The sequence below is a fragment of the Nycticebus coucang genome, chromosome 1, assembly GCF_027406575.1.
Source record: "Nycticebus coucang isolate mNycCou1 chromosome 1, mNycCou1.pri, whole genome shotgun sequence".
Classification (NCBI taxonomy): Eukaryota; Metazoa; Chordata; class Mammalia; order Primates; family Lorisidae; genus Nycticebus; species Nycticebus coucang.
Window position 1 is genome coordinate 174,190,007 of NC_069780.1, and position 27,260 is coordinate 174,217,266.

The 27,260-nt window shown below is 33.1% G+C and overlaps 1 protein-coding gene across 1 annotated transcript in view; it reads left to right on the forward strand.

Annotated features, from left to right (window-relative positions):
- CDH9 (cadherin 9) overlaps positions 1 to 26,873 on the forward strand; it is a 168,481-nt gene extending 141,608 nt beyond the window's left edge. The window contains exon 12 of the mRNA XM_053596494.1: positions 26,807 to 26,873. Coding sequence (XP_053452469.1) covers positions 26,807 to 26,811 — 5 coding nt within the window. The 3' untranslated portion in view covers positions 26,812 to 26,873. The remainder of the gene's footprint in view (positions 1 to 26,806) is intronic.
- The last annotated feature ends 387 nt before the right edge of the window (positions 26,874 to 27,260 follow it).

Genomic DNA, 27,260 nt, shown 5'->3' on the forward strand with positions numbered 1-27,260 from the left:
TGTCTACCCATTGATAGAATATATGAATCATTTGAAATACAGACACACACACATATATGTATGTGTATATATAATCTCTCTATATATTATATTATATATATATATAATTTCTCATCTTGAAAACTATACCACTCATGAAAGAAGAGTAGATTTAGAGTTGTTACCTATATAACATTACTCTTAAATAGAGTAGAATAGAATCTTAAATAGAATCCACAGGTGATCCCATAATAAAGTTTCTGTGAATAATAAACTTTAAGATATATATATATACACGATTCTATATATATATAGATAGATAAATATAAATGTCTGTGGATAATAATCTTTAAGATATATATATACATATAGATATCTGTGGGTAATAAACTTTAAAGTTCATATATATTATATATAATAGGGTCATATATATAACATATACTATATATAATATGTTATATGTTATACATATTATATATTTTTGTGTATATATATATGTCTATGGATAATAAACTTTAAGGTTTTTGCAAATCTTTACTATGGGATTGCCTGCGGATTCTATTTAAATTTTTATTCCACTCTATTTAAGAGTAATGTTATATAGGTAACAACTCTAAATCTACTCTTTTTTTATGAATAGTGTAGCTTTCATGATGAGAAATAATTCTGATTTTTTTTCATGATGAAACAATTCATAGAATGAGTGTTCAACTCCTGATAATATACTTAAAATGTGAGCTGGTAAACTACAGGGTGTTTAAATAGATTGTTTCTAAAACAAGGAGAGTTTTTAGTTTTAGTTTCAGATTGAAAAGTTTTAGTTTCAGGTTAGAAAGTAATTAGTTCTCCCATTGCTAGAGCTCTTCTAGTATAGATCAGAAAAATACTTGAAGATTTATAGAGTGAATTGAAGTAATCAGAAAATGATTCTCTAATCACAAGATAATTAAGTAACAATATGTAAACTAATTCTAGAAAGACCTGTAACTGCATGTAGTGGCTGTTTAAAAAAGAAGAAATTTTTGTAGAGATGGGAAAATATTGTGGCTGCATACCTTGTTTCAGCTTAATCTACCATGCATGAAACAGCTAAGATCACCACAACAAACCAAGCTATCTATAAGTTGTAGACTATATTTGTTATGAGAGTGTCATATTGATAGTAGATAGAATAAGACATATTAAATGTTTAAACTTTATTTAGAAATGCTATTTGACTACCATGTTTTGGCAATAAAATAGTGAAGTTAGATTAAAACTTCTCCCTTTCCTTCATCTGTGAAATGACTAGAGTCTTTATGGGAAGAGTAGAGCTAACAGTTTTTGTATTTATCAAGTATATGATTGTTTTTATAAACTTGATTTATATACCACAAGCCAGAGGGTCTAATTTAATCAAGGAAATTACTAGGCCAATATAATATTAAAACTTCCTATAATTTTCCAATAATTTACAAAATTTCTATCTTGGAAAAAATGTATTTAGGATACAGATGGATCAGATTTTATTATTTCCTTGCTGACAAACTAAATAAATTACTGAACTTCTCTAGAAAAAAAAGACATAATGATATTTGCCATATTGAGTGTGGATACTTTTATTTCACTAAGTGCCCACAATATGCTCAATTATATTAGTTTCCATCACTTGATTTTCATGAACTGTAAGGTGGGTAAAATTTGAGAATGCTTTATTCTTAACATGTACTTAGTTCCCAACAAAATGAATTATCTTTGATTACTAAAAATCAAAATAGACTTAAATTAAAATCAGTTATATGTCTATTATGTCAAATATATTCAAAACAATTTTATTGTATTATTTAGAAATTTCAATAATTTTCAAAATGATACATGTCTATATTTATATCTGAATTTCTTTCCACGTGAATAACCTATCTGTATTATTTCCATTTTAATACACAGCCTAGTTATTATTCCATTCAATTCTGCTCTCAGGTATATGTAGAGTAGATTCCAATGACTTAACTATCAAACTTAGTAAAGAGGGAAAAAAAAAAGTATTAACAACCAAGGGAAGCGAACAAATAAGAAAAAACAAGGTAACGACATCTCGTCTTAGTGGTGATGTTAATAATTCCTTTCACCCTGGGGAGAGAATCACAATTGGCTTCCAAGACTCTTTGTGATTTGGGTTATTCTTTTACATCACTCAGTTTCCTTTACTGTTTCATTTTCTTCTTCGCCAACCTTATATTTTTGAGTGGTCCAAGCCCTATTGCTTTTCTTTTCTATTTAAATTCTTGTCCTTGGTCACCTTATCCATCCACATAGCTGCGATACTATCTATTAACTATATCATCTCTATCTAAGATATAGATTGAAAATTCTCAAATTTATACTACTCATTTCAGGTCTTTCTGATGATCCACAAATGTGTCCAACTAACTATTCCAAATTTCTACTCGAAAAGACATTTCAAAAGTAACATGTCCAAATTCTAATTATTAATTTTCACTTCAATAGCTTTTCTCTGCTTGCTCCATATCAGTTAATGACAGCTCTATCCTTCTAATTGTCAGGTCATTAACCTTGCGGTTACCCTTCATTCTTCTCATTCTGTTATCTTCCCTAACTAATATTTTAGAAAATTTTACTGACTATATCTTCAAATTTTAAATATTATATAATGATTTTTCATCAAATCTCTTGCTATAATCCTGCTGTATTCTATATTTCAATACTCTATATTACAGTGTTATTCTAAGTGCCTATTCTCACTAGCCTGGACTTTTACCATATATTTTAAACTCAAAAAACAGAGTGGAAATGTTTCTTTCAAAAAAAAAAAATAGGCAAATATGAGCCTCTCATTTCTCTGTTTAAAACATATCATTAAGTATCTGTTCCTCATAAGACCTATCAGACTCAGGCCTCCAAGGCCTATCAGATCAGGTTCATGTATCTCTTTGATCCTATTCTCATCAATTTACTTAACTCATTTCAATTCGATTTTTCTAGGTCCCTTGCTTTTTTTTTTTTTCAAAACTGCTAAGCATTTACTCATTGGAATAACTTACCACTTTCTTTGGAATGATCTTTCCCCAGATAGCCACGAAGTTAACTGTCTACATTCTTTTAAGTTCTGCTTCAAATGCCACCTTTTAGTGAGTACTAGGTTGAACCATCTATTTAAAATTATACCCCGCACACCAATTTCTGCTTTCCACATTTTAAAAAATGAATATTTTCCACAGCACATATCACCACTGAACAAAATATACAGTGTATGTATCACTTAACTTTTGGTTTGTCTACTTTTGTTAGAATGTTTGAGCCCACAGGGCAAAACCTTTCATCTGTTTTATTCATTCAGTTATTCTACCTGCCTAGATTGGTGCCTCATACCTTGTTGGTGTGCAGCCAATATTTTCTAAATGTGTGAATTAATAGCTCAATATTTATGTGTAAAAATTGTATTCAATTGATTAAATATCATTAATACATAAGAGCTTAAAAATAAGCAAATGTGAACAAAATACGGAAAATTATATTCAAATTCATAACAATATACGCACCTTCAACATGATATTGATTATAATCTAGACTCTTAAATCTAAAAACAATCTGCTGAAGTCTGGTTCATCATGAAGTCATTCACCATCTAAAAGGATCTTTTCAGAATTACCCCCCAAATGAATAATTATTCTAGTTAAAGAAATAAAAGCATGACATAAAAAAAATTTATTGAGTGACCTTAGTGTGTAAAAGAAAATGGTAATGAAATTTTACTGGATTTTGGATCTACCAATTATAAATGTCAGATTCAAAACCTGAGCCCACCGAAAAAGGAATAAAATATTAATAAATAGCCTTCTTTTCTGCAGTTTTATTTACCTTTAGAATGGCCCAGTCACTGGGCAGCTTTTAGTCCACTATTTTTGAATACTTGTGTAATAAAATATGGCTTCTGATCAACTGAAAACTCCAAGAAAATATTTTCTTACTTTAACATGTTTAATTTCTTTCTAAATTTTAGTAAAAACTATGTGACTTTTCAAAGAATAAATATTATTTGATGAGCATTTCTATAAAATAGAAACATCAACTATTCAAATGTATATGAGAAAAATAGCAACCTAGAGACATGGAGCCTCATCCCACCTGGTAAATCCTGTAGAAACTTTCTATATTCTGGTGGTATTTAAAAAAATCATAAACTATCTGTCTGGATTTCTTTCTTTCTTTTTTTTTTTTTTGTAGAATCTACTAGTGAGGTTAAGCACATTTTTCTTACGTTTATGTTCTACTCAGGTAATTTTATAATTTGCCCTACATGCCTGCAATAGTTTTCTTTAAGACATTTTTATATTATTATTTCTAAACAGATAAGTGTATCTCGAGTATAATAATTTTAAAAAAATACATATTCAAAAAGAAGAAGCTGTCTTTTCATGATATTGATTTCCTTGTAACTAAAATTACGTAGGCTGTAGTTTTTGGTTTCTCTGCTATTGTTTTGTTTGATTTTCTATGTATCCTTACTATTAATTATATCCCAAACTCAATGTTGATTGGCTAAGGTTTCTTTTTAGAGGTTCAGACAGGAAAAAAAAAGGGATAGAATCAATTTCATATTCTTTTTCTTTTTTTTTTGTAGAGACAGAGTCTCACTTTATGGCCCTCAATAGAGTGCCGTGGCTTCACACAGCTCACAGCAACCTCCAACTTCTGGGCTTAAGCGATTCTCTTGCCTCAGCCTCCGGAGTAGCTGGGACTACAGACGCCCGCCACAACCCCTGGCTATTTTTTGGTTGCAGTTTGGCCAGGGCCGGGTTTGAACCTGCCACTCTCGGTATATGGGGCCGGCGCCCTACCCACTGAGCCAATTTCATGTTCTTTAAGAAGTCTGTCTCTCCAGTTCTAACCTTCTTCAGTCTGCCCAGACTAGTTGCCCTCTCTACATGGTCCTGTATTCTAAGTCTGGCTGGGCCTTCTACTGTTAACCTGGGAATTCCTACAATCACTCCTTCAGAGCTGGAATCCTAAGCCCATACCCTATATTAAGCACTTTGTTTTCCTTTTACTTTCCCCCCACCAAATATAAAATAAGTTGGACTACGTATCTCTAAATGATGTTATTGCTTATTTTTGTCTAATACATCGATTATAATTCTATTATATATTTTTAAACTGAAAAAAACATTCCTTGGTAATTAACTGATCTTTTGCTCTGGCAGTGTTAGGTACTCAGAAGTTTCACTGATATGAAGGATATAATTTAGGTTCTTAGTCACCAGAAATCACTCTTATGGACACTTACAACAATAGTTTTATTAATTTGCATTACCTTTCTGCTACTCACAGGCATTAGGCACTTGAGTTTGTAACCTATACTATGTAACTTTAGCTAGAGTTTTTAAAAATATTATGAATGCTATTTATAAATATCTTATTCTTGATTTTTAATGATTATAAATTTAATATGCAATACTTATTTATAGTAATCAATAATAACCTCCTATATATATAAGAAAAATATATTTTAGGTGATTATATTCTTGAGATGGAGATATATATTAAGTTTTTTTGTATTTGTTTTCACTACATTCCTTCAGTATTACCTTTCAATAAATAGTATTCTGGAAGATTCGTATAATACTTTTCAAATAATTAGAAATTTAGTATGTTCATATTTATTTAATAACCAATTACAACATAATATAGAATAGCTTTTACATGATATCAACCAAAACCAACCAAGTGAAGTATTCACATAATATGTTTGTTTGAATTAAAAATGATAATTATTAAAGCATGTCAGTTTTATAACCACTTATTAATATTAACTTTTAAGAATGGCTCAGTTGTGTAATGTGTTAGCTTTAAAATGTTTTTCATAGAAAATTATTTGGTGCCTTTTTGCAATTTTTTATAAATTTATTTATTATTAAATCATAGCTGTGTACATTAATGCGATCATGGGGCACCATACACTGGTTTTATAGACCATTTGACATATTTTCATCACACTAGTTAACATAGCTTTCTTGGCATTTTCTTAGTTATTGTGCTAAGACATTTATATTCTACATTTAGTAAGTTTCACATGTACCCTTGTAGAATTCTATGCCAAAAAAAACCACAAAAACTTTAGTGGTAGGGCCTTATATGAGTTAATGATTAATTGAATTATTCATATTAATTTTATACTTATTAAATACTATCTATATAAAAGCTAGTTTATATAAAAGCTTATTACATGTAAAACTATATAACAAATAAAAAAAAACCACAATGCCCAATTCATTTCTTTCTTAAGATTTTAGAATTCAATTCTATAGATAAAACACAAACACAAGTTGCTAAAATGTAAAGTGGTATGTAATTAGGGCTCAGAAATACTATAAACTTTAAAAAATGGTAAGTTTTTAGCTTCACTTTTTTTACAATTGTGTTATATCTTTTAAAAATAGGTGAATGAGGATTATTATATCTAGTAAAAACTAATCAAAGACATCTTTGAATAAAATATTATAAATGACTCTTTCCGGTTGATAAAACTCAATGTACTGAAATTTAGTATCATAGTGTTACAAAGAGTCTCGGTCTATTTTTTGATGTAGACTGCTCTTAACTTTGAATAGGCTCACCTCATCCTGTTCACTTTGATTCTCACTTCTAGAGAAAGCCCAGGTTGTTCCTTCCTTTAGTGCAGGCAGACATTTCAAACCTAAGTAGACCTATCCACACAAGCAAACTCTTGCCAGCCCACCTCTAACCACCAGGAAAACCCTGGCAGTGCCCTTCCCTTTTCTATAGTCAATTGGAACCTGCTTGAGAGGCCTGCCATGCTCTCTACAGAGATATCAGCTATGTAAAAGATGAACATTTTTATGTCCTCTTGGTGTAAGTGTGCAGTCATCAGTTCAACATTCAAACCAAACTGTGGGTGGAAATGCATCTGTCTGTGCAGGTGACAATAACACATAGATTATAGCCAAGTTTTAAATATCCTTTTATTTTTAGTCTCATCTGTCACCCTGGGCAGAGTGCCCTGGCATCATAGCTCTTAGCAACCTCAAATTCTTGGGCTCAAGCAATTCTCTTGACTCAGCTTTCCAAGTAGTTTGGATGACAGGTGTCTGCCATAATGCTTGGCTAATTTTTCTATTTTTAGTAGACATGGAGTTTCATTCTCGCTCAGGCTGTTCTCCAACTCCTGAGCTTGAGCAATCCACCTGTCCTGGCCCCCCAGAATGCTAGGATTATAGGTGTGAGCCACCACACCCAAGTTTTTAATATCTAAACATAGTATTTGATTAAGCCAAAAGCAATTAATATACATGGAGCTTTTATAAATGTTTAAAAATGAATATTTTCATTGTTGTTTTATCCCCATATTCATAATACTTTGCAGACAATATTTCCTAAGTATTTTCCTAATCATGAAATTACTGAAAATTCCTTTTTCTTTGTTAAATATTATGTACAGTATTGGTGTAGAACATATCTGTGATTTTAATTATAGTGTGATGTGAATTTAGGTATTAAAAGGATAAGGAGTCAGTAAATAGAGAATGAGAATAACAACATGCCTTAAAATATGTGAAGCCAAATTAACACTTGCTGAGTACTTACATGTATGTGTCCTACATTTTACTAATTATTTTACAAATATTACTCAATTAGTTTTTTCATTTAATTCTTAAGTCTTTAAGTTAGCCATAAATCTTACCTTCATCTTGTAATACAGAGACCTGAAACCTATATAAGGTCACAAATAGGTAAAATGAAAAGGAAAGTTTTAAATCCAGACAATGTGACTAGATCTAAGCAAACAGAGAAACGGCAGCATCATAATTGCCAGGCACTTCCACACCCCACTTACAGAACTGGACAGATCACCCAAACAGAAAAAAAAGGAAGAAAGGAAGGAAGGAAGGAAAGAAAGAAAGAAAGAAAGAAAGGAACAACAGCCCCTTAAACAAACTCTACAACAATGGGCCTAACAGACATTTATAAACCATTTTACTCCCAAACTACGAAATATAAATTCTTTTCATCAGCAGATAGATCATTTCTTAGGCCAAAAAATGTGTCTCAAAAAATTCAGAAAAATATAATTCATACCACCTAGCTTCTCATAGCAAAGTGGAATAAAACAATAAACAACTCCGGGAGAAAGAGTTCTGCACAAAGTCATGTAAATTAAACATCTAGCTGCTGAGCTATATTTGGTCAATAATGAAATTAAGATGGAAATCCTAAAGTATCAATACCTGAATGACAAAGAGACATGAACTACCAAATCTATGGGGTTCAGCAGAAGCAGTTCAAAGGGAAAAAATTTGTGCCCTACATTTCTACATCAAAAAGACAGAAAGATCACAAATTTATAATCTAATGTCACTTCTCGAGAAGCTGGAAAGGGAAGAGCGACCCAAAAATAAAGCCAGCAGAGGAAAATAAACAACTAAGTTCAGAATAGAACTAAAAAAACAAACAAAAAATAGTAAGCATCAATGAAACAAAGTGGATTCTTTGAAAAGATAAACAACGTTGATAAACTGTTCCCTAGATTAACCAGAAACAGAAGAAAAAGGATGCACACAAACTCAATTAAAAGTAAAAAAAAAAAAAGACATTATAAATGATACCAAAGAAATACAAAATATCATCTGTGAATATTTCAAAAGTCCATGTTCAAATAAATTCAACAACATAGAGGAAACAGACAGATTTCTGAAAAGGCTCAGCCTCCCAAGATTCAATCAGGAAGAAATACAACTTTTAAACGGACCGGTAATGAGCAACAAGATAGAAGCAGTAATAAAATATTTTTGAATTTTAAAATAATCAATAAAAATTGACCAGCTGGATTGACCAAATGGATTCACAGCCAAATTTTACCAGACCTACAAAACAGAGCTATTGTTATTCTTGAATTGCTCTATATGAAGTTTAGGCTGGATGGAACAATGGGGACTTTCACTGAAAGGCACAAGGTCAACTAACAACAATAATCTCTACTTTAAAGAAAACATCCAATTAATTACTAAATACACTTCAAAGTTTAAAAACAGCTAAATGTTGGACAACAATGTCCAAGAAAGGGAAAAAAAATAAAAGAAACAAAAAAAGAAAGTTACAATAGTTAAACTAAAATTCAGCACAACGGAAGAATTCTATTGGTTATTTTCCCTAGATGGAAAAATTAACCTGTGATGTGGAAATTCACAGAATTTTGTGTATTATAAATTTATTTTTGGAAATAAGCCACACGGGATGTGTGCGGAGCTGGGTTTAACTCTACTTTTCCCTAAAAGCTAAAATATATTTCAAATGTGGTCTTCTGGAAAACCAAGCAAGAATTGCTGAATTTGTATTCACACTTTGAAGACAGGTAGGAACCACTATGACCAATAAGGTCAGAAGTGAGACCCTACACTTTGTATTTCCAAATAGTGCTTTGAGATTTTGAAAGATCACTTTTGAATTATCTGTGGAGCAATCGAATGAAGATGTGGCTTAGCAGCTATTAAATCTAATTCCAAGAAAGAATATTGAGCATCATACCTGTCAATAGCTTTATTAATCATAAAGGGAACAACCTGGAATCAGAAAGCATCTTCAATCGGGGGGGTGAGAGAGTAGGGAAATGGACAGTGGTGACACTAGCACCACTACTTTTTTCTTCTGGCATCTTAATACAAAGTTGTTCTTGTTTGTTTGATTTGCGTTGTTTTTGCCAGTTGTGCCCTGTTAAATTTAACCTCAGGGGTGAACCAGAGATTTAGGCATTTGGGCTGTCCTTCCCTCTGCCCCATACATATATCCATCCATTTCTTTTGCATGACTTTAAATTTGCCAAAATACAAATATTTACTAGAGGACTTAGGCAACTTTTCAATAATAGGAAGCTCTGTACATTGCCAATGGTGAAACTATTGTAATATTATGCTAATTAGAAGTCTAGGCATTGATAACTGGTCACTGTTTATGTCTATATAACAACATATTTTGAAGATGTGTAGGGTGGTTCATATTTGTTATCAGAATGTGTTAAAAAAAAAAAAAAAAGAAAAGAAATTTGAGGCTGAGGCAAGAGAATCGCCTAAGCCCAAGAGCTGGAGGTTGCTGTGATCTGTGACACCACGGCACTCTATGGAGGGCAATGGAGTAAAACTCTGTCTCTAAAAAAAATAAAATAAATTTTAGGCTCGGCTCCTGTAGCTCAGAAGCTAGGAGACCAACCACATACACAGGAGCTGGTGGGTTCAAACCCTGCCTGGGCTTGCCAAACGACAATGACAACTACAACCAAAAAGTAGCCTGGCATTGTGGTGGGCGCCTGTAGTCTCAGCTGCTTGAGAGGCTGAGGCAAGAGAATCCCTTAAGCCCAGGAGTTAGAGGTTGCTGTGAGCTGTGACGTCACAGCACTCCTCTGAAGGCGACATAGTGAGACTCTGTCTCAAAAAAAAAAAAAGAAAAAACAGAGATTTTAATTGTTATAGGAAAAAGTATTTTGAATCACAATTCATCATTCAGTGGGAAAACTATATTTGAGAAGCTTTCAGTATTCTAAATATTCTCCTAATTTTCCTAGTGAATGATCACTTTCTATTTTGATGGTGGCATAATAATAAACCATGTATCTTATAAAAAAATGTACCTAACACAACCATCACACTTATTTCAGTTCCAGAATTGTTGATGTATTTGATTAATGAAATAAGGCATCTTATCAAGAAATTATCATGTATTAAGATACAGTTCTTGCTTGAATGTTATTTATTGAATGATGTTAACCTAATGAACTCATGGAAATGCTGATCGAGTGACACTAAATATGAAAACTGACATGCTCTGAATAAAAAAGTCGATTACACTGATCTAAGCATTGGTTAATAAAAGAGTGAGGAAGTTATTTCCATTTCATGGTCTGTAAAATTAATTCCTTAGCCCTCCAGCTATAATAAAAAATCACATTCTGCATTTTCCCATTATTAACCTACTCTCTTACTATCATGAAATTTTATTAAACATTCTCAACTTTAATTCGTTAAAACGTCAATACAATAGCTATTAGTTTTGCTCACCGAATACAAAATAATTTAAAAACAATGCTAAAAGATATTTAAATTTAAATCTATGTTAAATGTGAGAGTGATCGGAATGTCTAAGAATTGGTATTTTCAAAACTTCTCCAATTCAGTTTTCGTTCTAATAGAACTAAACTGTTTGCTGCTAGCTCATACATGATTTAATTAACGTGCTTTGCTTTTACTTTCAGTAGTTTAAAAATATGTTCTATTTATTCTGTAAATATTATATTTGTCCTCCATTTGAGAATAAAGATGCATGCCACTAGCCAACAGAAGCCAATACGTAAAATAATATTTCAGAAGAAAAGCAACTGTGTACTTAACAATTTTAGGGTTCTGTTTTTCCTCAATTTGTGTATATGCAAAACAAAAATGTGAATTGTGATTAAGGATGTAAATTTAAGATGAAGTGAAAATTATCTTTATTAAGTGAAAAATCTGTAAAAGCTCTTTTTACAGATTTCTCCGTAGGGTCCAAAAGGAAAAGCAGTGAGTATAAGTAATCAAAAGCGGAAGCCCCAAGCCCCCCCACAAAAAAGTTACAAATCTCACAGGGTAGTTGTATTTTTAAGTATTTAGAAGTAGAAGTCTGTTCTGAGAGGAAAAAGAGAAAAAAGTTCATCCTATTTCTCTTCAATTCATAAGAAAACATAGACTACTTCATAAAAAATTAATTTAAAATTAAGTCTCAGATAGAAGAAAATGAATTATAGAAATGAGTTAAATTCTAATCCACAGAGACTCATGATGACAGTGGTTTAGGGAATAACATCATGTGAAAGTTCTCATGGTATCCATCATCTTTCTAGAGAAATGTACTTTATGAACACTAAGTCTAACAATGCATGTTGATGGGAGGAAAAATAGGCAGCCAGGGAGACATTGAACAGTAAGGGAGAATGCTGCCCTCTCCTATTTATTCTGCTTATCTTATTTAAATTATATATGTATATGATATTATATTTAAATTATATAAATATATATAGTGTAATATATATAAATATAAATTTATATGCATGTAACTTTATGTCCACCCTGTATATAGTATATATATATACATGATCTTATATATATATATTTTATATATATATCTGTATGTATATGTACATTTGTCTTATTATAAACAGGAAAAGAATTGAATATTTTTCCTTAGCTATGCATGTTATTAATGAAAACTAATGAAGATGGGCACTTGAAAGCTGTTTCATCAATAATATGCATAGCTAAAGGAAAGTATTCAATTCTTTTCCTGTTTATAATAAGACGCATAGGTACATACATATACACACACGAGTGACTCTGCCATCTCCATGGGGGAAAACAAATTCTGAAATCAAAATCCCAGGGAAGCTCCTTAGACACTTCTTTGAGTAAGTATAACATTTCCAGTATTTCCAGTAGGAAAGAAATCAAATTCATAATTTGAGATATATATATATATGTCTGATATATATATATCTCAAATTCATAATTTGTGAGATATATATCTCAAATTCATAATTTGAGATATATATGTATATATATGTATGCACAAACATAATCTGACATTATCTCACTTGCATTGATACAACTTAACAATTTTCCAACTACATGATGGTGTGAGAGAAATGTGCATTCTGTACAAAGAATGTGAAACCCTCTCCTGACTTTGGTTACCGCTGAAAGCCTCCCAGTCGGTCATGTGAACTTGAGGGTAAACATCTTACACTGCAGAGTGTATTGGTGTTTTCAGATGATTTTGCTCAACTATAAGCTGATATAAGTGTTCTGAGCTTGTTTAAAGTAGGCTAGGCTAATCTGTGATGTTTATGTCAGTGTATTAAATGTGCTTTCAACTTACTATATTTTAATCTTTAGGTTTAATCAGGATCTAACCACATAGTAAGTTGAGGAGCGTCTGTATGTAAGAATCTTTCCAAGTTAATGTTAGTGGGACAAGATCATGTATTTTAATCATATTATTAGCTTCCAATAGGTGGTTTCAGGTGAAAAATAAGCACTCATTTACTAATGCAAGTATTACAAAAATTATTGTTAAGGCCATTGCGCTAACATTTGGCCCATATTAAATTGTAGTCTTTCATGTGGACACAGTATTTCAAACGATTTGACTTCCATATGTGTTTGCAAATCTAGTGAGAATCAGGTGCTACGCTAGAGATTATGTAAGCAAAGATGAATTGGGTTCCTTCCTAGTTCACAGTATGACATAAACATATATACCCAGGAGCCAAGGACAGCTAAACTTTGGTGTTCATATCACGATTTCCTATATTAAACTGTTAATAGGACACCTGAAGAAATTAAATGACACAAGACAATGCTTTGAATAAAAAAATATACAGAAGGTGTCAAAAAAATCCTACAGATTTTTTTTTTTTTTTCAGAGACAGTTTCACTTTATTGCCCTCGGTAGAGTGCCATGGCATCACACAGCTCACAGCAACCTCCAACTCCTGGGCTTAGGCGATTCTCCTGCCTCAGCCTCCCGAGGAGCTGGGACTACAGGCACACACCACAACGCCTGGCTATTTTTTTTGTTGTTGCAGCTTGGCCGGGGCCGGGTTTGAACCCGCCACCCTCGGTATATGGGGCTGGCGACCTGCTCACTGAGCCACAGGCGCCGCCCAAAATCCTACAGATTTTAAGAGATGTTATCTATGTATTGCTTTTCAAAGTTGAAGTGTATCTAGACACACTACATACATCTTTTTTACTTGCAATTCTTACACTTTGGGGGAATGATTAATTTTATTTCCAACAAAATCACTTAAAATGGGTATACAATTTTTGATGCCCCTGGTATACTAATATACCTATGAAAACATCACAGTGCCTGTGAGAACATCATTTCCTCAGGCACTAAGTTACTTATGGTGCTGGGCTACTATTAACTGACTTAACCAACTGTCTTCCTACTCAGAAATCCAAGTTCTTTCATATTCTAGAGATCATTAGTCTCTTTACTTTAGGTAAACTCTTTATGTGTTTGTGATTCTTCACATAAAACTACAAAAGTTGGTAGAAGTTTTAAGATAGCTCTACTTTGGCATCCAAGAATCACAGAGAATGTGGATACTGGGGGAGGTTCAAAGAGTTGGAGGATGACCTACATCTTTTCTAGGGAGACACTGTTATTCCATACTTTTCTTACCCAACTAGGTGAGCTATTTCAGTATCAAATCTTTAAATACCTAAATGGTAGTAAAAAAAGCCTCTGGAATCATTTCCACAGGAAACTCATATCAGATTTCTAAAAAAAAAAAAAAAAAAAAAATTCTCATTACACTTTGTTCTGCTCTGATGACAGTACTTGTGCAAATCACTTTTCAGGAGCTTAGCCCACAATCAATCAAGGAGAGAAAAGAAGTTGAATGTACTTTTCTTTAAAGATATCTCTCATCTTTTTGATGAATGATAAAATGATGATGATTCATTTTTCTGGAGCAACCCTTCCTGACTTTGGGAGTTAGGACTGTGGAAGATTACAAAAAAAAAAAAACAGACATTAATTCTCTATAAGTCCTCCCACCGAGAACTGTAATTTAATGCTCCATACTTTAACTCCGAACTGACTAGATTTAATTCAATAGACATGGAAGAAGAGATGGGTACAAGTTCTGAACCCATACCTCAAAGGATCCTTGCCCCAAGAAACATTCCTTTACCACCTTAGCAAGCTTGACTAGCTCCTGAAGGATAAGAGATCATACTTATGTGAAGAAAGACATTTAGCTATTCCAGCTAGTGTTCCATGACTGTGATTAAACTCAGAAAATAATATCTAGGCCAATATGAGAAGGAATGCCCACCAGTGCCTAGCCCAAAGGCCCAAGCATGGAAAGTTGAGAAAAATAAAACAGTTTAGTTTTATGCCACTAAGTTTGGGGGTGACTTGTTATATAACAACTTTTTCCAAAGTATTTAATCCCAGTAAGCATTTTTCTAACTGAAGGTAGACAGAAAAGCAATCTGAATATGATATTATGGGATCAAAAATTACCACATAACAGATAAATGAAAAGATAATCTCAAGATAAAATGATTTGAAATTATTTTTGAAGAATAATGTTAACAGAAAATCAATCTGTATAAATCTTTATGATTTCAAATTGTATGAGAAATTTGGAAATTTAATTCATTTCAATTCTAAATGTCTGAGATGGAATTATAAACTTCTGTATTAATACTAACAACATTCTGAGTAATCACATTCAGCCTACATGTATAAAAATTTACTATGAAAAACATTCTGAAAGTCAAATTAATGTAACTATGAAATTATTCCAGAGTAAAAAAAAATACAATATAGAAAACAAAAAGGGTAATTTTGAGAGTTTGAGGCCTTAACATAAATGTAGGTAACTTTCACTGTTAACAAATCTACAGACATATAATGATTATTGATTTCCTAAAATCTGAGAGTTAATAAAGTTGGATGAAATTTTATCTTTAAATGATTTCGTGGGGTTTGGTACTTTAGTCATCTTGGCACTTTTTCTTAAAAAATTTGAGAAGGAAGATGCTTATAAGTCTAAAATCAATGATTCCTATTTCTTGTTAATGGACTGTCTTTTAAATTACAGTGGCTGACAAGTAAAAGACATTAATGAAGTTTAAAAATCAGCCCAATTAACATCCTGGGTGAGATGTACTCATTTCCTTTCATTTAGCTGAATCCAATACATTAGATCCCTCTAATATTTGCCTTAAATGAACTAGATGCATATCTCCTTTTTATTCAGATTCAGCCGTCTCTCTTCCTAGTGTATTAAGTCCAGGAGAACCAAGTCCTACTTATTCACTTATCCTTAACTCTGAGCAGAGGCCAATAAATGCATATTTGTTGGCTATCTGACTAATAAATATTTGGCATAAATACCTTTGTTCTATACAAGTAGAGAAGATTAGAATTATACAACCTAGTAAAAAGGTATGCTGAAGGATGCTGAAGTCATAAACTTAAATGAGAAACAGAAATATTTCCAGACGAATTGCCTTCCCTCCAAAGAATCATGGAATAATGATAATAAAATCGAAGTTCACTGGATTGTCTTCAAGAATTAACAAAAAAGTGCAGTAAGTTAAAAGGAATCCGTGAAGACCGTTCTTAGCAACTGTGCTTACAGGATCAGTGAACCAGTGTGTGTAAGAGAAGTATTGCTATTCTGGGACACAGGAGCAAAATAACTCATTTAAATGAAGAAGATATTTGGAGGATACCATGGCTCTCAGAGGTTACTGAATGGCAATCCTGTGGATATCTCTTTTTCCTAAAAAAATACAAGAGTAATTGATCACGAAGAGAATGGTTTACTTGATTTTACGTTGGAAGAACACTTTCTCTAAATCACTGGAATGAATCACCAGTTGGCATTCATTGCAGTCACATACCAGTGAGAGCAGATGGAATATAAAATGGTATGAAACATATCTACTGAGGAAACAAGCATTTTAAAAGTTAATGAAAGACAAACAACAAGGGTATGAAGAAAGCCTAGTGAATGTTAATGTAATTACAGCATTGAGTAACCCCACATGTTTACTGCGTATTTAGATGGTAAATAATAAGAGTGAGGGGAATAACAGAAGGACCAACAACGTTTATCATTTTTCGAAGCATCATGCTAAGCACTTCAGTTCTGTCATCTTACCTGACTGTACAAATAACAGGTAAATAGAGAATTTGTATTAATTCTATCTTATGGATCAGATAAGTGAGGCTTAGCGATGTTATATAAATCTTATGGAGTAATAGAGCCAGCATTCAAATTTAGACAGATTCATACCAGTATTTCAGTTCACTAACATTATGCTGTACCAATTACAAAAAATCATACTTGAAGTGTTATTTGCCTTAACAAATCGGTATAGAAGGAAAGAATATTTTGGTGGACTACCTTAAAATGTATTAACTCTACATATATTTCAGCACCTATTATATGCCGGACATTCTAGCCATTGGAAATAAAATAGTGGAAAAAAAGAGAGATAGAAGATAACATACCTTATTCCTTATCTCATCTAAAGATACTTATTATTATAGCAGATAATAACAATACTTACTAAGTATTTATTGTGGTTTTGCTAGTATTCTATGCTCCTTAAATATGCTGATTAATTTATCTATAAGGTTAACATTATTACATCTATTGTTGAGATGAGTAAACAGGCACAGAGAGATTAAATAATTTACTTAAATTGTCCCAGTTAAAAACCAGCAGAAATAGTGATTTCTCCCAGTCATTCTGCCTCCAAATTCTTTAGATGTAATCACTGTGTTCTAGTCCAGAAATACTTTATCAGAGAGCTAGTCTAGCTTCTAAGCTGCCAAGTTTAATCATTCCCCAAATCTACTTCTTAAAGATGCATTAAATGATAGAGTGTAAAGCTGGAAATAGTGCCTGAAAAAGTTAAAAATATGAGTTTACAAAGGGAAGATAAACAGGCCTCAAATGTCAACCAGAATTGTGAAGCTGAAGTCCATATAGCTATGGTCCTCAACCCCTGGCAGTGAACCAGTGTGAGTGCATGGCCTTTCGGGAACCAGGCTACAGGTCAGGAGGTGAACAGGTGTGAGGAGCGAGCTTCCTCTGTGTTTTCTCTGTTCCCCATCACTTGCAACACCACCTGCATTCCACCCCAGATCATCAAGTGTTAGATCTCATTTGAGTATGAGGCTTACCATAAACTGTACATGTGAAGGATCTAGGTTGTGCTTCTTATGATCTGAAGTGGGGCTCAGGCAGTGATGCTAGCACTGGAGCATTTAGTTACGGGAAAACAAACTTAGGGCTCCCATTGAGTCTGCATTGTGATGTAATAATAATAGAAATAAAGTGCACATGGGCGGCGCCTGTGGCTCAAGGAGTAGGGCGCCAGTCCCATATGCTGGAGGTGGCAGGTTCAAACTCAGCCCCAGCCAAAAACCAAAAAAAAAAAAAGAAATAAAGTGCACAATTAGTGTAATGCACTTGAATCATCCTGCAATCATCCTGCAATCATCCTTCTACCTCCATTCATGGAAAAATTGTCTTCCATGAAACCAGTGGCTGATGCCCAAAATGTGAGGGACACTACCATACAGCACAAAGCTGCCAGTTGTGTATGATGCTGCCCTGGAATTAGTACTTAAAAGGGAGAGAAATGTCTATCTTTTTTAGTAACTGAATTATTGTTGGATCTTTCTGCTACAGACTAACTTTACCATAACTGCACCCCTGCAAATGATTATGAAATAATTCAGATCAAGCCTTCTAGTTAGAAAAGGGTTCCAAGGAAATCATGTATTTGTAAGAAAAAATTTAATTTAGTTTATCTATTAGTTGCCTTACAAAAATAGGAGTAATTTTAGATTTTGGAACAACTACCAAATTTAGTCCTTGGGATCCTCATGCCATTTAGCTGAAATGCCTCATAATTAGCAAATTCCATCAGGGAATCCAGCCAAGGCTTCAAACATCTTCCTCAGTCTGCCTTCTCGGATCCTGCATTATAAATTCAAATATGAGGATGTGAACTGGTTTTCCTGCTGAATTTTTCATAGAGTATTTTTTCTTGTAATATACACTGCATTTATAAAAATTACATAATATTAATTCAGTTCTGATTTCAAAGTAGATTGAGATCATTTAGGAAATTTCCCAGGCTAGAAAAAGGGCAGAGTTTAATTGCTGTCAGTGCTTCCTGTAGTCAGGTCTTGGTTGCAAATGTTTTCAAAACCAGAGGTATTTCTTCTAATCCTAAGTATCATGGGTACTGTTTATAAAAATTTTAATCATTAAATAAAATGAGACAAGATATAAAAATTAAGCATTATTGGTATTGTCTTGTTGGAATTCCTGAATATTGAAGTCAGAATATAAGTTGGGAGCAGAAACAGCAGGTAGTGCGAACTTCAAAACTCTGAACTTGTTTTAATATCCAGTAACTCTAGCCTCCCAAGTCATAGTCGCCTGCTATGAAGTTTATTATATCTCCTGAAAACTTCCTCCCTCACCTAGTAGCTGATATGCCTGATATTTCCCGGTTCAGATTACACACACACACACACACACACACACACACACACACAAATGCAAGAGGAAAGATGAAATAAGAAAATTTTCACCTGAAATGATAATACTATAAAATAGTCCGGCTCTCTCTTCAGTGTGACCCACATCATGTACAAATGCACACATACACTGGAAACTTTATCGGGTAAGAATTTACTTCCTAAATTATCAAAAATCTTTCTATGGCATCACATAATTCTTAAACCCTCCAAATTTCTTACGCAAAATTATCCTTCATTAATAGAGGGGAAACATCCTTCAAATCCCAATGTTGTATTTCAAACTAAGGAAAGTTTATTTTGCACTTATTCAGAAGTTCAGTGTACTTGTATTGAAGTTGGTTTTCCATATAACAAAGTGCTCAACGCAGCCCTTCCAATTTGTAATTATACCACCTTTTTCATTTGGCAGAAGAGAGACGAACACAGAAAACAATGATGGATAAATAGGAAGAAGGCAAGAGAAAGAGGTGAAGGAGGGAAAGAGGAAGAGAGGGCAAGGGGGAAGGAGAGAGATTGAGTAATTGAATTGATTGGGGGAGCTTTTAGGGTAATTTAAGTATTGTACTTGATGTTCATCTTCAAAAGGTGATAAAAGTGAAAATGCATAGCCCCTTGTAAGGTGGAATTAGAAACTGTAATGTAGATATAGTTCTACGAAGAAAGAGAAAAAATTTGCTGAATTAGTCGCCAGAATCATAACTATTCTCCAGCAAAACTTCAGACCACTGTGTCTCCTAAACTTTGACACCTCTCAGAAGGTGACACCTCTCAGAATTCTCCAGTCATCCCACTGAAGTCTTTCTCTCTAGATAATGTTTTCCATCCCTTTCCTTCCGTAAGGAAAAAAATGATGTTATCTTTAGATAGAGCACTCCAAATATTTCTGCAAAAAAACATTTGCTCTATTAAATCACTTTGACAATTTTATTATTTTACTGTAATTAGGTATCTGACCGTTGCATCATAGACTCATGTTAGAATTTGTATGGCAACAATTTTGACCATTCTATTTGGGACTGACCCTGCAATTTGGGATGCAGCATCAATTGTATCAGAGTGCCTTTCTATATAACTTAAACTTTAACTTTGTAGAGGAGAAGAGTACATTTAAATATTAATGAGGAAAAACAAGTAAGACTGGAGAAGCTGGAGATAGAAAAGAAGTGAGGTGGGGAGAATTCTGACAAGAGAAGGGTCAAGGGAATTCAGGACATAGTTGGAGATTTTTCAGATAGGCAAAAATAAAACAAACATACAAATACAAGTAAATTTGCTGAATTTCTGATAGGAACTTGAGTGAGTGTCTACTCAACGAGTGTGTGATTTGTTATTAGCTGAGAAGTGCTGGAAGTGGAAAATTTGGAGGAAATGTAGAAATTTTGAAATAACTGACTAGAATTTCTCAAAGTATTTTTCACTGAATATCCATCTTGCAAGATGCACTGTGAATAAAGATTCTGTGGTCAAATTTAGAAAGTGTCAGTACATATTCAATAAATATTCTCACACTCCTTCAACATATTATAGAGTCTAAATTTTGGTGCTGTGAACTCACATGCTACTTTTTAGCCCCGTGATTCATAAAAGACATTTAAAACTACATTTTTATTTGACAACATTTAAATGCCATTGATTTTTTATCATTTCATCCAAGTCACGGAAGAAAGCATAGTCTTTGTGATATATTTCTCAAGTGCTAGCAATTGTTATGGCATTCTCTAAATAAAAAGATTGATTATATCCATCCGTTTTATCTCTCTCTAGACATATAACCATCAAACACAATTATCTCAAGTCTTAAAACTATCACACTGAATGGTTTTGTGGATGACTACAAACTTCATTCTGCTGTGAGGCCACTGTAGCAGGAAAGAAAACTATCTAGAGGTCATGGCAAGGGCAAGCTTACTTTCCAACACCTAGGAGAGAGATGCTCTGTTCTGACCACTAAAGCCATAGTCATATTTTTTGTAGATCTGATTGGAAAAAAATTTACTCTTTTCCCATGTGGTGAGTTTATCAGAGGTTCCTGGTGAAATGATTGGCCATTACGTTTCAGAGTGGAAGATAATGGGGACCAAAGTTAGGAGCCCTGGAGGTTCGCAGAATTTTATGGCTATCTATTGAAGTAAAACTTTCTAATGTACTCATTTAAGAAGATAAAGGATTTCTTCAAGTCCAACTGAAAGAAAATTGCTCCCCAAAGTGTGCATAAGTTCTGCATAGGTCAACTTAATAGCATCCTTTCCAATATCATCTAAATTCACCCTTTTTACAGAAGCCCCCAAACTAGTTTCCAATAATACATTTTAACCAATTTTCCACAAGAAGAGAATTGTGGGAATTTTTAATATTTCTCTTGATAATATTATCTGAAAAATTTTTTTTCTTTTGAATTCTTAGAACTAAGTGATGTGTTAATGCTATAAACATTATTGAGTTCCAAACACTTGGATCAAGTTCATAGTAAAATTCCACATCTGTCTTTCTAGGTAACATCCATATATATAACTGTTTAAAATAATAACTTACATTTTACAGAATAAAAAGGTAAATACACATTAATCTGTCTAATCAACAATGTCAGGGGCAAAGGAAAAAAATAAAGCTCCCAGCTTAAGTTGTTATTCATCACAAAGTGTTTATTCTGTAACCAATATGGGCAACAAAGACTATAATAAAATTTACAGTGATTTTCTTAGCTTCCTTCATTTCTGTTGACATACGTCCCTGTTATAAGCCAATCAAAATGCATTGTATGATTTACCTAATAAACAATGTGATTACAGAAAATTTAGTGTAATTTATATTTACATTAAGGTATATTCAATATGCACTTTACATATATGTATGTATCATGCATTTATACACAAACATATTTTTAAAGATATCATGGTAATATGCTAAATATGTAGCTATGTAATCATATGTCAGGATATTCAGTAGGAAGCTTGTAACATGATTTATTTAAGGATGGCTCTTTAGAAAATTTTTTCTTCTTTCTGATTCATCTTCATTCAAATTGTTCTTTTGTTCGTTTATTGATTTCACCCATTTTCTGTATGCTTTGAAAGGGCTCTCTCTGAAATGCCTTCCTCAGAAATGATTCAATGTGTGAAAATGATTAATTCCACTAAAGCTTTGTTGTACTGACTGAGAAAATTTATAAGCTCTCTATATCCTTTGCTCTTTTTTTCCCCACTTTTTAAAAATTTTGACTCTTTGAAGAGTCTACTTCTGTCATTTATACATCTCCCTTCTTCTGTCTTCACTTCACTTCTTGTAATACAAACATCAATGCAAAACAGACCCTGCACTGTGTGTGTTCCCTTTGTAAATTCACTTTGGGGGCATCATTATTTTACCCCTCATTGTACAGTGGGGGCATTATATATTTCAACTGAAAAAATGTTCTTTGACAAAATGCCAAAATGATAATCACACCCTCAGGGGGGGAAAAATGACTCTGTTATCTATGAAAGTCCTGATTATCTCACTCTAAAGTCCTAATTTTAGGTATTGAGACTATCAAAGAAGCCCTTAGAATAGGGTTAGTAGAACTGGAACAAGAGAAAGTTTGCTTTTAATTTTTTATGGCCCACCACATACAGTTTTAAATGGTTGGTACAGCATAATCTTAGATCTGCATTGGAGGGCTCCACCCACCAGCATTCAACAGTGCTCTTTTCAGTTTTTAGGTAAATGTGTTCATAAAAATTAAGCAAAAGGCTCTAGTTCCACATACATGGTAACACAATTAAAGATGTAGGCTTATTCTCAGAAAAATGTGCTTAAAGACTTTTGTGATTTGCACCTCTTGAAGAAGCAAAATAACAGAGGGCGTTTTAAAACTTCTTGGAGAACTTACTCGGAATCTAAGGATTTAATATATTTATTTTGATGATGTCCTTGACTTGCTGGTGCTTTATCCAAAGATACAGCTTATCTGATGATTAAATCTGCAGAATCTGGAATAAAGAGCATGTGGAATTTCTCTGCTAACTGTATTTTAAAGCTCTGCTCACCAATCACATCGCTTATTTTTCTGTGCACAAATCGCATGATCATTGTTCTCCCTGGTCAACGATATCTTTTCTTTATTGTTTATAAAAATGACTTAATGTGGTACCAAGCACATGATAGGCATTCAAAATTATTCATTGATATCATAAAACATTGAATAAAATTGAACCTATCAGTTCACAAAAGAACATGGAGAAATGATAGTTGGTTACTGGAGGAAATATGATAACTAGCCATGTTTTTTTTTTCTTTTTTTTTTTTTCCTGAACACAATTGGGTGATTTGATGTGTCAAGTATTTAACGAATCAAACTTGGTGTCATGGACATGAATGGCTGCCATGGAGGTAGTGAGAGGTAGTCAGAAAAGGGAAAAAATAATGAAACAACTGATAGCGTTGTTTATGTATTTCATATTACATAAGATACAGAAGCTTCAGGATTGTTCCATAGATTTAATCTGAACAAGTAAAACAGTAGAAATGCCTACTTTATGGTATACTGCAGAAAATGTAGTTTTAATAGGGGGAATTACAAGGAGTTTTATTTCTCATACATTAACTGTGACGTGTTTCCTAGACATTGAAGTGAAAATTATTGAGGAAGCACTTTTCTGGAAATAAGAAACAAGGTCTGGGAGAAGGATGTAAATTGAAGCTCATCAATTTATAGATTCTTTTAAAAGCCAAGAGACTGCATTAGATAATGATCATTTTTGTCAAATCCCACCTATTGTTGAGAAAGATAAGGTCTTTAAACTTTCCATTAGATTTGCCATCCACGGTTTATTAATGATCCTGGCCAGAGCTGTGTCAATGAGTCCAGGGAATTGAATTGTTACTGGGGTGTGCTCCAAGGAGAAAGGGACAAGGAAGTGAAAAGTTTGAAAATTAACATTCAAGTAGTTTATTCTGCATGAAGAAACAATAAGGTTATGTCGTTGATGTTCAGAGTCTGTAGAGAATTTTTTAAGTTAGGAAATGTTAAAGGCAGTATATATACATTGATACAAATGATTTGATAGACAATATACGGGGGGAAAAGAGAAAAAGGGGACCGTTTTTGAAGTGATGGTTGAAAAGGGAAGGGATTAAAAAGTAGACATGGATATTTTGGCCTTACCAAAGAAACCTAAGCCTGTATTCATTGTGATAGAAAAGAAGATAAAAAATGAAATTCAGAGAAATTCAATAGATTTGTTCATAAATGCCTTTAGAAACTTTCTTCCCATGGTCCCTATTTCTTAGTGAAAAAGAAACAAGGCTATAAAAGGAAGTTTTAAATGATTTAAGAGAAGGGAGAAGATGTGACACAAATCTCTAAGAGAATGTGTCTCTGCCATCAGTTGCACTTAGAATTAATATCACCTGATGAAAAGAGCAATTTCCTTTTCACTTTTTTAAGACTAACCTTTGACTCCAAGTAGAATTGCCCATCCTGTCATGTGCATTACTATGTGACCCTTAATCCTGGGTCCTGTAATGCTCCTGTAATACTCTCTAACACTGTAAATTTATAGTGATCTCACTTTCATAGACTGTAAGTGTCTTGAAAGTAAGAAGTTTTGCTCCTGCTATGCCCAGTGCTTTTCTAATAATATTCTCTTTCAATACGCCTTATTGAATGAGCAAATGATTCTGTATGCAATGATGAAGTCTACATTAAGAAATATCATTTGAAGCTCTCATCACAAGCTTCAGATATAAGGTAATTCCCACATCCCAATGCTAAGAAACATTCCAAATTGGACTATTGCCACAGTCCCAGAAATCTAGGATACAAGCAAAAATATCTTTAATAATCCACTCGGAGTAATTAAAATGCCTTTTAGTACTTTAGCCACAGTCTTCACTAATCAAACAAATCAGTCAAAAAAGTCCTTGTCTTGAATGATGGACTTTACTTTGGTATGTTATTTGAATCTGTAAGTATATGGGAGTTATACACATGTAAGTCGTTCCTATGACTTCTTAGCTCTAGACCTAGCGCCCCCATGCCAACCTGAGTAACTTGAATCACTGCCTGGTTCAAAGGCAGATTAGGTCAACAAGACCAACAAGAAGCGGTTGTCTCTGGCATTCTCTATCTTAGTAAATGACAGCTGGTTCCACCCAGTTACACAAGAAACCAAACCATCACACTTCTCTTACAGTCCCCACTACCCAATCCAGGATCACCCATTGTCAATTATTTTTCACCTAAGTTTCGTTTACATTTTTCTATTTCTTTTCACATGCAAAACTACCTTTTCATTCTAAGATACAGTCACATCATTCCTGGAGTTCAGCCATGTCCTTTTAATTTCCTCCAAATACTTTGACTTTTTTATATCATTTTATTTATGCTACTTTCAGTAAAGTTTTTTGTACAGAGTTTAACCCTTATTTATGTTACTCCATATGTTTAAAAATTAAGTTTTAAAAGTCAGGTAAATGCTTTCTTTTTGCTCTCAAACTCTTTAACTGGGCACAGCGGGTCTGGCCCCCACAGCCCTCTCATTACACTCTCCATCGTCTCTGGACACCTTATATTTTGTCCTTTTTTTTTTTTTTTTGTAAATGGACCTGCTTTTGTTCAAAAACACATTGAGTTCTCCCTTACCTGAGACACTATTCACTTTGCCCCTCCCATATCCTTCTACCTTGTTAAACGTCACTTTCCCTTCCAATTTTAAGCTAAAAGTTGTGTTGTCAGGGAAGAATTTCCTGATCTATTTGAAAGGGTAAACTATTCTTCTTGCATCCTTTCAGAGTGACATGTACTGTTTCATGAGAGCTATGGTAGGTTTACATGTATCTGTGTATTTGTGACTATTTGACTGACTAGTGTTTATTCCATTAGATCGACACCTTCAGATACTTAGGAACCCTGTGTAACTTTGCTCAATCATCTCAATAATGCACACTCAACACTTAGCTCATAAAATGTCTTCATTCAATTTTTTTTGAAAGAATGATTGAATGGAAATACACGGAAATATTCCTGTATTAGCTGCAATAGTGCTCCGTAGACTATATTATAATTTCCCAAAGACAAAGTCATTATAAATTTACGGAAGCATTCCGAGTTTAAATTAACTAAAGCACGTTTTGTTTTTCCTTTTTTAGATGCAAGGTGCCAGAGGCAATTCTGTAATCAATTGTTCAAAATTACGCCGCTAAAAGAGCATTCTGGATTTTTTTTTCTTTGAACAGATGGCAGCTGCTCATATAAGAAAGTACATGCTATATAAAAAAGTGAAATAAATACATATCTAATAAAATGTATTTAGGTGGATGATATATCTACTTATAGAGGAAACATTTACACTTTAGATGATTGTTCATAAATCATTACTTAAACTTTTTCTTTTCTTTGTATAATTTGAAACAAGTTTTTCCCCAAATTGACAGCAAGATAAGTAGTTTTTTATATGTAACTCTTTTCTACACTATATTATAAGGAAAAATGTATAGTTCTACATTAGATGAATGCCCTTTGAAGGTTATTTGATAGAATTTGAAAATTATTTATGCTTCCTATCAATATGAATTTAAACATAATATTAATGGAAAGGACTTATAAGGGAAATATATTTTCTAGAATCACATCTGTCTGAAAAACAAAATCTGTCTAAAAATATACTTCATTCTAATAATATGGATAATGTCTTTAATTTATACTCTGTATTTGTTACAGGTTAAGTGAAATATCCCCTGACAAAGAACAGGGAGGATGCTATTTCCCTGGAGGCTCTTCCATCCAAAGCCTTACGCCCCCGGGCAATGCAGAGTGGCATGGAGGGTGCTGCTTTCCTCCTAACATGAATGTGCTACCCTTGATTATTTCTAACAGAACATTCAAAGCCATGATTCTCTGGTCTGATTTTCTAAATTAAATAGAATAAAATATTAATGTAGTCTATATTTTTATCCTTAGAGTTTTCTTAAGGGAAAAATTAAAATAGCTTAAAGAAGATCACAAAAGGGTATGTAAAAAGGGTTTATACCTGGGGATTATTTCCCAATTTGGACAATTTTGTTGCTGAGAGATTGTTTCCATGGTACACAGTCTGTCAAAATCTCTCAGAAAAGATGTCTATATTACCATTATTTGCTCTGCTAACATCAACTGTTCGCGGTCGTACACTTCC